Genomic DNA, 13885 nt, shown 5'->3' with positions numbered 1-13885 from the left:
CCGCAAACATAAAAGATGTTGTATGTGTTGAATGCATGAATAATTATGACCTTCCTGAAGAGTCTAAATTCTGCATGGTCTTTTCGAGATTGTGGTAATTTGATATATATGTTATTTTTATAGTAATTTAAAAATTGAATCATGAACTTTATAGCAATAAGCTCTTTTAGATATTTTGCTTTCTAATGTGAGAGATAATACATATTCTGAAACTTTAAGTGGGATAGCCTAGTTGTCTGCCTTAAACCCACAATAAGACAATTGTTTCTGGTGCAGTGGAAAAATTAGCACAATAAAGATTGCCTAATTGAATTACATTGCCAAAAAACAAACTATAATTTTCCAAGTTTAAAAAAAACTCTAAATCACAACATTAAGGGATTGTTTCTATTTTAAAATAAGAACGCTCTTTCTTTTGGCCTTAACTGTAAACTCTACTTTTCCCTAATTTTACCCTCATGTGCCACAGTAGGAGTACCTATAGTCTAATACTTAGAAGTGTTGTAACTGAGTGAGTCAGAAGGAAAGCGCCATGTCCTGAGTTCCAAATTAAGAGTCCTTTATTTGCTAGTGACTGAGAGATGGCTAACACTCAAAATTCTCTCAGCCCGAGGAAGGGGCTTGATTCCCCTTTACACCTTGATTTCCCTTTATACCTTGATTTAGGTAGGGGAGGGGGAACCTAGCTGAAGTGGAATTTTACAGAAGCAGAATGAGCAGGTTAGAGGGACATAGTTACAGACCAGGGTATTTTCCAAACAATCACCAAGGGGGGTGCCAAGGAGAATTAAACACAATAACAGGTGTATTTGCTAAGTAGGATGTAGTTACAACGGTTATATGGTAGGATAAGCACAGGGTCAGCGTGACATAAGCACAGCATTGGTGTGGCCCAGTTATGCACCTGAGGGGAATGTGGTAGGGAGGGAGAGGCAAAAATGGGGCTTGTCAGGCTCACAGCTGAGATGGAGTCAGTTAGGCTAGCACAAGTTAGGTTATTACAGGAGCATGGGTTTTGGAACTCAGAACTGAACTCAGGCTCCACTGTGCCACTTACTCCTGTGTGATATTGGTCAAACTACTTAAACACTCCAAGAAATCTGTTTTTCTCATTGTAAAATGAGGACAATAAAGGATCCTGTGATGTTTAAGTGAACTAATAATGTCTGTAAAGCATTTCAGCATACAGAAATGTTTAATACATGTTAGTTGTCATATACATTGCATCTTTCTGCCTCTTTCATTCATGTTGATGTTTTCCCCCAGGCTTCCTAGCTACTTTTTAAAGACTGAATTTCTTTATGGTTTTTTTCCCATCTCTTACTCTCATCCAAGTTTCCGTAATAATCCACTACTGCACTCACCGTGTATTATGGTTCCATGTTTGTCTACCTTCTATAATAGATCATGAATTCTTCAAAGGCAAAGAGTATGTTTGTATTTTTCTCAGCTCCTACTACAGGATTTGCCACATGGTGTTTAATAGAGTATTTGTTAAATTGCTAATTGACTTGTACATGGAACTCTTCTATAAATTGTGCAATGTTAATCAAATGATAATGCTATTTTAGGACTTAATATATGCCTATTAGGAAGTAATTATTTGGTGTTTAAGTACAGAATATTAGACTGTTACCACAAAACTAATCGAACAGTGACTCCAAGTACTCAACTATAACAAATTATTTAATTATCTATATCAAATTGATTTCAGGAACCTTTAAAACCTTATACATAAGTGAATCTATTTGCCTCCTTCCGACTGTAAGTCATCAGGATCAGTCCCATCTTTTAAATTGATTTCCCCCAAGAATTTTAAAGCTGATTGCTTAAATATTAAATATAATATTTTATTTAGCTAAGTCTTGACCAGCATTGAGAACTTGGTATGTGTAAGGCACTGAGGACTTCAGTACGCTATCTGGTGTAAGTCCTTACAACAACCCTACTAGATATAGGTACTCTTGTTTTCCATGCCTTTATGATTAAAAACTATAGTTTAAATGGGTAATTTGTACTAGGTCACAGAGATAGTAAGTGCCAGGTCCAGGATTTGAGCAAGCATTCAATACTTTATATGTATTACCTCAAGGGTGGGTGCGGTGGCCCACACCTGTAATTCCAGCACTTTGGGAGTCCAGGGTGGACAGATCACTTGAGGTCAGGAGTTCAAGACCAACCTGGCCAACATGGTAAAACCCTATCTCTATTAAAAATACAAAAATTGGCCAGGTGTGGTGGCGTGTGCCTGTAGTCCCAGCTACTCCAGAGGCTGAGGCAGGAGAATGGCTTGAACCTGGGAGGTGGAGGTTGCAGTGGGCCAAGATCGCACCACTGCACTCCAGCCTGGGCAACAGAGCGAGACTCCATCTAAAAAAATTTTTTTAATTTAAAAAAAAATTTTAAAAATTTAAAAAAAAAAATATATATATATATAACCTCAAATTAAATTTTTTAAGAAGATAAAGTTCAAATAAAACTTAGGCAGTGTGATTCTGAGGCCTAAAGTTTTATTTGTACCTTATTGCATATAAAGTATCTCATGCTTGTCTCAGAGTAGTTGTTCAAAAAATGATAGTTTTTTTCTCTTCTGATAAATTAAAAGATGATTATGTAAAAACCAGTCACATGGGCATTGTAAGGGAACATACTCTACTCTCTAAACCTATCTGAGCTTTTACATCCCTTGTTTCATTGTTGTTGACCGTCTTATTTTCCTTTGAGAGGATGTTCCCACATACAAGAAATAACAGAATATCAGAAAAGGGTGCAGAATAGTAGGTTTGTCTGGTTTCAAAGTTCAGTTTACTTTTTCACTAATGATTTATCTTATCAAAAAACAAGTTACTTTGTAAAGGCATCTGTCTGAAATTTTAGGTGTTTCTTTTGTCACTGTGTATATTTGTTTAATATCTTGAGTAATAAACATTTGTCATTTTTAGATTTTTTTTAAAGTCACCTTTGCAGTTTGAGTGTGAATTAATTTGATGTCCAGTATCTTAAGATCCAAATAACTCACACACAATTTTACTAATAACTTGCACACAGTTTTACTAATGCATACATTTAGAAAGTCAGTAGGTCAAATATTTTCTGATTGTTATTACATGTAGCAAAATCCTACTATAACACAGTTTACCATTATTTTCTTCCTTAACATCAGCATTATACAGGGGTTGGTTCTATTATTATGTTTAAAAAAATGCTTTAAAGATATTTAAAGCTCTGTATTTCATGCAAGCATTGTTCATCTTTTTAAAAATAGGTAAATCAACAGACTGGGAAGATGATGGTTGGGGAGCATGGGAAGAAACCGAATCCCAAGAACCTGTAAGTCTTTCCACATGTATGCATGTTTTTTGATAGTGGTATTTTCCTTTTGTAATGATGGTGACATATTTCAGTGTCAGGTTGACATTTTAAAATCTATGTCAAGAACATATTTGTGCTTACTTAATAGTACCGAACTTGATACGTCTTCTTGAAGAACTTAATGACATTGTAGCTAAAGCAGGTGTCTTCTTTGTTCCTTTTGTGTTGTTATAACAATACCTGAGACTGGGTAGTTCATAATGAATGGAAATTGATAGGCCCACAGTTCTGGATGTTGGGAAGTCCAAGATCAGGGACCAGCATCTGGCAAGGAACCTTCTTGGTGCATCATAACTTGGTGAAGGTGATAAGACCTGAGGGTTGTGGAGAGGGTGGGAGGAAAGAAAACATGGGCCAAACCCTCTTTTTATAAGAAATTCACCCCCACAATAATGAACTGACTCCCTCATTAATGGCATTAATCTATTCATTCTGCTCTCATGGCCTAATTACCTCTCATTAGGCCCCACTTCCCAACACTGTTCCATTGGGGATTAAACTTTGAACACATGCTTTTTGGAGGCACATTCGAACCATAGTAGTGGGCTAAATGGAGAATAATTCTTTTAAGAGTCTTTATTTTTCGTAAGTTATTCTTTTACTATTCGCTCAAATATTTGCTGTACCTACCATATTCTAGGCACTTTTCTAGGTGCTGAGAGTATAGCAAAGAACAGGGTAGACAAAGTTCATATATGTATGTTAGTATGTTTTCACAAATGAGTAATAGAAAATCTAACTTAAATTGATTGGCTTAAATACAAAGAAATTCACTTACATAAAAGGAAGTCTAAAGATAGAATGGACTCCCAGGTTGGTTGATCAGGCACTTCAAATATGTCAAGTTCTTTCCTTCTGTCTGCTTTCTATATGCAGCGTTGACTTCATCCTAATGCCTTTTTCACTCACAGATGTAATAGGCAACATGTTTCTTCATTAACGGATAGAGAGAGAAGAAGACTGAGGCTTTTCATGACTCTTCTAGGAATTAGGGAACTACTTTCTTAGATGTCTCTAGCAAACCTTTCCTTATATCTTCTTGGTCAGGATTGGGCCACATGCTCATTTCTGAACTAATCGCTGGCAAGGGATATGAGATATTCATTCTTGAATCATATTATTCCTTGGAGTTGGAGGATAAAAGGGTCAGCTTCTCTTGAGGCCTGTGGCCACACAGGAGGAGTTAATATCTGAACAAATCCAGGTTATTTTTTTAAAGAAAGAAGAATTAATATTAGATAGGTCTTCTTACAGCCCTATTTCTGGGAGCTTATACTCCATGAAAGGGAGACATAATAAAGAAAGATGGATGAAAAGTATCAAGTGATGGTAATAGGTATGCAGAGAATTCAAATAGTAATGTGATAGCAAGTGATCAAGTGACTGTTGTAGATTGGGTGGTTAAGGAAGTCTTTTCAGAGGATGTCACAGTTAAACTGAGATCTAAAAGGCAACATGGAGTCAACAACGTGAAAATCTGACAGAGAGCATCTAGGCCAAGATAACAGCTCATGCAAAGTCTCAAGGCAGGAATGGGCTTGGGAGTTTGAAGGAACATAAAGAAGGCCAGTGTGATATAGCAGGACTGAGATTGTTACAAGATGGGGCAGAGAAAAAAGCAGGCCAGATGTCAAGTTTTGTGAATTTGGTGTTTATTCTGAATGCAATAGAAAACTACACTTAACCTGATTTCTGACTTTGACAGCTCACCTTGGCTGCTGCTTGCAATAGGTTGAAGTTGGGAGCAAAAGTAGAAACCGGGAGACCAATTACAAGACTGTTGCAGTAGCTTAGTTAAGAGATGATTGTGGCTTCGACTAAGGTGGTGTATTAGTGAAAATGGGTAATGGATGGATTCTGGATAATTTTCAGAGGTAATGATAAGACTTTCCAGTGAGCTGGTTATGAAGGATGAGAGGAAAGTGAAAAATCAATAACTTCTTTGATCTGGGGTATGGTGTGAAACAGATAAAACATGATTGTTGAAAGACTGATATTCTCAAAAGGTGAGTAATAGATATTATTCTCTTTACTTTTGTCAATATTTGAAAATATCCATAATAAGAAGTTCTTAAAAAACCTTCCCAGGTATTTGGCTTGAATAACCAGAGGGACGTTGTGTCATATTGAGTTGGGGAAGATGAGGAAAAGAACAGCTTTAGCAGAGAAATGAGAGAGCATCATGTGCTAGGAAGTAGAGATATGCTCATGTAGTAGAGATTTATGGAAAAACTCCATAAGGAAATTAAGAACAGGAAACCATTTCAGAAGACCTCAAGGAGAATTAGGATGTGTTGAATAGGATAAAATGCAGCTCAAGGAAGTTGATTACCCCAGCACCTCTGTGAACAATACCTGGTCCTCTTCTTTCCTAATGCTATATCAAAATGGAGCCTCAGCTACTCTCTCTCTGCTCTTACTAAGACTGACTGCTTTCTGCTTACTCAGGATTTCAACTATTTCATGGCTTTGGCTATGTCTCTTGTCTGTGGTTGTCTTAGATTCTTTCTCTTTTTTTGTTTCACATTCAGAGGTCCTATGAAGATTTTACTGAGTCTGTTGATTGCAACCTAATATAGGTTATTTGGGGAGGGGGACATAGTGTTTATACCAGGCCACTTGATGGGACATCAGCAGATGTATTAATGCTACCTCCTTGTCAGACATTCATCAGCAGTTTAATTAGCTATGGCAAGAATGAGGAGGGGAGGGGAGGAAAGGAAACGAAAGGAGAGGAGAGGAGAGGGTTTGTATAAACAAGCTTGGAGATTCTTCATGACTCTGTGAAACTTTTCAGAAAGGGGTGTGCTTTGAGAATTTCCCAGAAAGCGATAGTGTAACTAGCAGTTACTTTACATGTGGTATTTGGTACAGTTGCTTTTAGTATTTGCTTTCTGGAGTCATGTAGCTGAGTTACCATTGTAAATAATGTAAGAGACTTCCAAGTAAGTTTGAGGTTCACTGGACTAAACCTCACAGCCATTGCATGTTAAAGTGGTCACATGCATTTATAATTTCAGAAGAGGTTCCAGTATGGCAGTTACTATCAAATATATAAAATTGTGCTAGTGTTGAGTTATAGTATATTTGTTTCGGATCCAGATGGCCACATCTTAAAGAGCCCACTGGTACATACTTGGCTTTTTCTATAATGGATTTTTGTTAATATTTGTGAATGACATAGTTAGGCATTTGTGTGAGAGGCTAGTTGTCCTTAAAGATACCTGCTGATTCTTTCCTGATAGTATTAAGTGCGTTAGTTTAGTCATAATGTGCCACAGACTTGCTTTTTGACTTGTTGAAAATGTGCCTTCCTAAGGGTGCTCTACTTTATGGCATTATAACCTAAGGAGTAGAAAAGAAGGAAAAGGTGCTACAAAATGGGGTCAGAGAAGCAAGCAGGACTGATCTGATACAAGGCTTTGTAAACTTTGAATTTATTCTAAATATGATCAGAAACCACATTATCTGATTTCAGGTTTTTTAAGCTTACCTTGGCTGCTCTGAGGAATAGGTGTAGGTAGTTTTTCTTTTTTTCTTAATTAGCTATACTTCTCATACTCTTGAGGGTCATGGGCCTCTTTATTTTGCAGTATTTCATTTTGATGTGCTACTGTTGTGGCTGATTCTAAGTGATATGGACAATGATATTGTAGTTAGAATGCATAAATGTTAACACACTTCCTTTAAATCTGACCTGTAAAGCGTGTCGTCTTTTTATCAGCAAGGATATACTAAATCTAGAGGTAACCTAAATCTAGGGATCTCTAGGGATAAATCTAAGGATCTTTTAACTGATGTAGTTAAAAGCTGAAAGATGCTTCTACTCATTCTAAAAACACATAAAAATACTGGCATTTAGAAGATTATTTCATCTGGATAAAATTTGAATATTTACAAATGGCCCTAATGGATGAGAGTGGCTTGGTGTTCTTTGTCTTGATAGATTTGCTCATGTTGTGACTTGACAAACAGAGCAAGTGAAACAGTATTGATATACCTCATTCACAACAATTTGGGGTATACCAGTTACTCCTAGGTGTTCTTATTATACACCTTTGAACCCCTGTACCTTGTCATGGGTCCCATGTATATGGTGAGGGAGAATGCATTTGGGTGACAGTAAAAGGAGGCAGGGATGATGAAGTTCAGAGGTTACCTGGATGTTCAGGTTATCCTGTTTGTTCAAGAGAGCTTCTTTGAATTTGGACCCTTTCCTTAAAATAAGACATCTTTGCTAAAGGATACTAGTGGGTGGGAACAAAAACGTCACTATGGCTAGGGTGAGGACTATGACCTCTCCCTTGAACAGCAGCATCAACCAGAACCTTCCATGTATAGTACTACTATGAAGTTTTGCTGAGCAAAATGTTTTATACCAGAACTATTAGAAATCTACTGAGCTGAGGTAAGAGACTCCTATTTCTACTACCATCTATGATTATGAACAACTCCAGAACTATAGCCAGCTCCAAAGGCAAGAATTAGAATAAATTTTGTCAGATGTGTGAAATGTAAAAGTATATGCTCTAATTGCCTAGTTAGAATGTAAAGGGGTGGAAAGAGAACCTTTTACTCTCTCTTATTAGGAACAGATATCAAACTGAAAACCTACCTCCTCTTGAGAGTCCAACTGAGTCTTGTCCACATTAAAGATAAAACCAGGATTGGAAGAAGTAGAATGTCTTGAAGTCAACTTACACTTGCGTCAAGGCATTATAATTATAAAAACAATTATAGATGCCAGATGTGGTGGCTCACACCTGTAATCTCAGCACTTTGGGAGGCCGAGGTGGGCAGATCACTTGCGGTCAGGAGTATCAGACCAGCCTGGCCAACATGGCAAAACCCCATCTCTACTAAAAATATAAAAATTAGGCATGGTGGTGCATGCCTGTAATCCCAGCTACTTCGAAGGCGGAGGCAGGAGAATTTCTTGAACCTGGGAGGGAGGTTACAATAAACCGAGATTGTACCATTGTACTCGAGCCTGAGCAACATGTCTCAAAAAAAAAAAAAAAAATTATAGGATTCTTTACCAGTTGCCATTGGGTTGAGTTTATTATAACCAGAAGAGGGTAAACTTTTTTTCTACGTTAGTCTGGCATTACAGAGATGATATGTTTTGGTCTTCAGGTGTGCTACAGTAGTGTGTAGATAAGTCACAGGAGGGGAAGCAAACAGGAAAGTGGAGCAGCAGCCACTGCCACTCAGTGCTGACATGGAGGCCAACTGGCTGCTACTGAGTTCAGCAAAAAACTAAAAACTCCACAGTGCTTTTTAGCTCCACAAGTCTGTTAACTCATTGAGAGTAGTTTCTTATTTTTATGGCAGAAAATGACTTTTATGTTCAGAGAGACAGTACCGGGATCTGGACAAGGCTTTTTTAGGAAAGGAGAAAGCCTCTTTTTTTCTGACTCTAGGCTGACTCTGATTCTGATTTATAGGTGTCAGCTATAATAATGGCTTAGTGAAGAAAGCATATTTTAATATACACTATCAGCAGTAGCCAGCTATGTCCAAGGAAGCATGCAGCTATGACATTGGTACGGTTAGGAGCTTTAATGGTTTCTGTGGTAGAAGACAAACATCTTTCTCCTATAGCTATTTCAGATCTGTATTTATCTGCTCAGGCTGCCATAACAGAATACCACAGACTAAGTGACTTAAACAACAAAAACTTATTTTTTCACGGTTCTGGAGACTAGAAGTCTAAGATAAGGTGCCATCAGGGCTGATTCCTGGCTCGTAGACGACGGCTTTCTTGCCACGTCCTCATTTGGCCCTTCTTCCTTGTACATGTGCTGGGAGAGAAAGAGTGAGTTCTGTTGTCTCTTCCTCTTAAGAGGAAACCAGTCCTATCCAACCCTTATGACCTCATTTACATTTAACCTAAATTACCTCCTTAAAGACCCTATGTCCAACCAAGCACAGTCACTTTAGGGTTAAGGCATCAACATTTGAATTGGGGTGGGGGCAAGAGGACGACACAAGTCAGTACATTGGCAAGTATACTGAATTGGGCAAGTCACAAAAGTAAGGTTAAGTAATTTCTACTTGCCTATAAGTAAATACAGTAAGAGATTGAAAAGGCAAACAGAACAAGCTTTTAAGATGAATTGGCGTAGAAGAAAAGGTAAAACAAAGATCTTCCTCTATACTAACTTGATTTTAAGTGACATGATGACAAAATAGTGGCTGGCTTGGGGACATTGGAAAAGAAGGTAGATGTACTATGCCATCTACTGATTGATGTTCCTATAATAAATAGGAAATAGCTTTACTGGGTTGTTTTTTTTTTTATCGTATTACAAAGCCTTTTAGTTGGGATTTTAATTTTCTTGCTATGAGAAAGAAGTAATTAGAAGAGAATATTTTGTTCAGCTTTATGCTATAAAGGGAATTGAGACAGTTTAGAAAGAAGCTTGAAAGGCTTAATTTAATTTCATAGCAAGATTGATTTAATGGGCTTTCCTTCATTGGTGTATTAAGGCCAATGGTAGGAAGTATAGACTTGGAAATGTTCTCAATAGTAAAAAGGTAGTGGGTTAATAGGTAGTAAATGGATAGTAGTTACTGGATCAGAAGCATTGGAAGGTTCTGGGTCAATGTCTTCAGTTAAGGTAGGCAGCATGGAAAATTTCCATTCAAAAGAATCTTTGAAATGTGTTTTACAGAAACTGTTATAACAGTTTAGAGAGGCAATTATGATTTAGCAGATTAACAGGGAATAAAAGCATGCTGGTCAGATAGAGGCCCCAGAGAATTGTTTGTTTAAAAATGTTTGTTTACAGGCAGAGAAGTAGAATATAGCATGACCTGATTAGAGGTTCCTAGAACGTTAATAATCTGGGATGATACTGGAAAATCTTTTGCCTTATTTTGTTTTCTTCATTAGACTCTCATGCCGTCTGCCACACAGGAGACATGAGCAGCAGATTGGCCAGAGGCAGAAGGAGAATACTTACAAAGTAAGGATGTGCCCTAGGTTATCCTCTGAGGCTGGGCAAGGGTCTCCTTCTCATTAGGCCGTTTCTCATTAGGACTTTGGACTTTGGATTGTTAGAAACACTCATTTTGCTGAAGATGCTCCTCTCTACATTAATACAGTTTGGTCTAGCCTAGTGATTCTCAACCATGGGTGATTTTTTGCCTCCTCAGAGAATATTTAGCAATGATTTGGCATTATCTGGAGATATTTTTGTCTTTCACAGCTTGAGGAAGGTGCATCTAGTGAGTAGAGGCCAATAATTCTGCTAAACATCGTTCACTGCACAGAATAGCACCCCTCCAAACAAAGGATTTTCTGGCCCCAAATGTCAGTAGTGCTGAGGTTCAGAAACCTTGGTTTATTTAGCCCATGGCTTTTAATGTAACCCTCCCAGTCTGTCTTTTTGCCTTTCCCCATTTTCTCCCAAAACTTCTTGACCTTCAGAGCATTTAATCTATAAGATCATCAATTTAATTGTAGTAGAGTTTGGTAAAGTGCTTTGCTGTTGTGAAAAGTGCAGCTAACTGATTGCCAGGAAACAAAAGTTAATATAAGTTGTTCTTGGATCTTTGGCCACAGAGCAGCAAGTTGTCCAGGCTTAGTCTCCGTGCCGTTATTTATGCCTAAATGCTGAATCTCCATGTAGTGAGCTGCCATTTTTCCTTTCTCTTGTTTATAACTGTTAATTTTAGTTCAGATCTGCACCCCTCAGGCATTCCCACAGAGTAGCTCTGCTAAGTGAGTTTTGGTTTGGTGATTGGGGCCTCTGGTCTTCTACCAGGGAACTGGCTGGGTGGAGTAGGGAAAGGGAGCCTGGGTCCTGACTGCTGGTTAAACATACTTGCAGTCAAGCCTCCTGATTTTACCCCATCCTTCCCCTTACTTCTAGAGGAACCTGGTGCCAATTCCTAAGGCTGCTGGTGATTTTGCAGTGCAACTAGGGCAGCTTCTCAGCTTTCTTCTCCATCAGTTTAGGAGCCAGCTTTCTAGGAACTGTAAAATCAGTTACCACGTGTTCCTTTGCTTTCTACCTCTCACATTTTGTGCCTTTTTTCCTCTCATTTTTGTTCATTTGGTTTTTGGAGGAAAGTTTTTTTTTTGTCTTTACTGGTTTTGCCTTTAAAAAAAATTATTTTACTGTGTTTTTAGTGGTGCTGGGGAGACTTAGAGTAAAATTCATGTGTTTAATTTACCCTCTTTACCTGAAAGGCCAAATAAGACTTTAACTTAACACAATATTCTACTTTTTCCTTTTTCTATTTAATTTGGAGGTTTTTACATATATGTAAATTATCTCATTCTTTTCAAGGAATACTATTTTATTGTATAGATGTACTGTGATTTATTTAATCACACTTCTATTGAAGAACATCTAGTTTTCCTTTGCTTTTTTTTTTCTTTTTTCCTGTTATGAACAATGCTGCAATAAGCATCTTTATATCTGTCATTCATCTTTGGTTACATGTGGCCACATAGTATCATAATTGAGAGTCTGACTACCTGAATTTCTGTCCCAATTCTGCCACTTACTAATTATGAAACCTTGGGCAAGTTACTTAACTGTTCTAAGCTCAGTTACCTCATTTCTAAAGTGTGATTGATAATAATATCAAACTCATAGGATTGCCATGAGGATTAAATGATATATGCTTAGAATAGTACTTGGAGCATAGTAAGTGTTCAATAAGTGTTAGCTAGCCTTATTATTCCATCAGAATAAATTCAACAGGTATATACATTCTCCTTGTTTTTTAGTCATTGTAGTTTGTTTGTTTTTGTTTCTGTTTTTTGAGATAAGGTCTTGCTCTGTCTCCCAGGCTGGAGTACAGAGGCACAATTGTGACTCACTGCAGCCTCAAATTCCCAGGCCTCTTAATTTTTTAGTTTTTGTAGAGATGGGATCTCACCGTGTTGCCCAGGTGTATTTTACATTTTGACAGAAATTGTTGAATGGTGCTCCTAAAGGGCTATCCAATTTGTATTCCAAATAGCAGTGTATGAGAGTACCTTTCTCCACTTGCTATTTACAGAAATAAAAATAGCTCTGAATAGTTGCTTATTATCATTGACTATGTGCTATTTTTTTTTAAGTGAAATATTTCTCTCTACCCATGTTTTTATCAAATACTGTATTGGGAAACAAGACTATGAGAGATGAATGTGCTTTTCTCTTGTTCTCAGGTGTTTGAAATTGTTGACTCCCAGCATGTTATCAAACTTTAATCTTTGCAAAACGACATCGATGCAAAATGTCATTTCAGTGTTTTAATCTGTATTTTAAATTTATGGGTAAGGTCTGTTATCCTTTCATGTTTTTCGCTTATAGTTGCTTTTGGGGATGCATACCATTATCTTATTCTTTTTCTAAATTCCCATAGCAATTTAAGGTTCATGGCACTTTAGCTATTGAATCTGTTCTGATTTATATTGAGTGTGAATTATTTCTTATTCATTAGTGTTATTTATCCAACTAGATGATACTTTCTGAGCAGAAATATTTCGGCACTTTCTTTTACACCATGGCACTTAGTATGTGGTATTAAACAGCTGTGGTCAGACACAGTGACATGTGCTTGCCTGTACTCCTACCTACTCGGGCTGAGGTGGGAGGATCGCTGGAGCCCAGGAGATAGAGGGTGTAGTGAGCTGTGATTGTGCCACTGCACTGCACTTCAGCCTGGGCGCCAGAGTGACACTCTCTCAAAAAAACAAAAACAAAACAAATGAACAGTTGTTCAGGCAATAGAGGAGTATGCTTTTTAGGTTTGGAGTTCCACTGTAATTGTTTATGAAATGAATTTTGTATGAGTAATAAAATATTTTTGACACGTTTATTATAGAAAATTCAGGTATTACAGAAAAATACAAAGAATAAAATATCCATTCCTAACATCTAAAAATAATCATTTTTATTAACTTTAAGGGATTCTGCATGGATCTATACAAATAAAGGGGTTTTTAGGGGTTTTTCTTTGGCACTATACGAATAGAAGGTTGAGTGGGCAGATGAATGGGCACAAAGAACATTTTATGAAAATGGGATTATATTATATATACAATTTAAGAATAAATGGCAGAATTAGTCCTACTTGTATTGACAGTTGAAGGAAATAAGAGTTACTGAATTAGAGTTAAGTTCCTTTAATTCTAGAAAGAAAGGTAGTTTTAAAAATTGAGATTGAGCCCTTCCGCCACGGTCGCCATTGGAGAGTAGCAGCCATGGCTCTTCGGTATCCTATGGCCGTGGGCCTCAACAAGGGCCACAAGGTAACCAAGAACGTGAGCAAGCCCAGGCACAGCCGCCGCCGCGGGCGTCTGACCAAACACACCAATTACGTGCGGGACATGATCCGGGAAGTGTGTGGCTTTGCCCCATACGAGCGGCGCGCCATGGAGTTGCTGAAGGTCTCCAAGGACAAACGGGCCCTCAAGTTCATCAAGAAAAGGGTGGGGACACACATCCGGGCCAAGAGGAAGCGGGAGGAGCTGAGCAATGTCCTGGCCGCCATGAGGAAAGCTGCT

General features: G+C 37.8%; 1 protein-coding gene across 1 annotated transcript in view; it reads left to right on the top strand.

The window, feature by feature from the left end:
- Nucleotides 1-13885, top strand: part of RAB3GAP2 (RAB3 GTPase activating non-catalytic protein subunit 2) — a 105938-nt gene that overhangs the window by 17589 nt on the left and 74464 nt on the right. The window contains exon 2 of the mRNA XM_037737807.1: nt 3266-3330. Coding sequence (XP_037593735.1) covers nt 3266-3330 — 65 coding nt within the window. The remainder of the gene's footprint in view (nt 1-3265; nt 3331-13885) is intronic.

This window comes from Cebus imitator, unplaced genomic scaffold (assembly GCF_001604975.1).
Source record: "Cebus imitator isolate Cc_AM_T3 unplaced genomic scaffold, Cebus_imitator-1.0 Scaffold42, whole genome shotgun sequence".
In the NCBI taxonomy this organism is placed as follows: Eukaryota; Metazoa; Chordata; class Mammalia; order Primates; family Cebidae; genus Cebus; species Cebus imitator.
The sequence above is the reverse complement of the archived record's forward strand: the minus strand, read 5'-3'. Positions and strand labels throughout refer to the sequence as shown.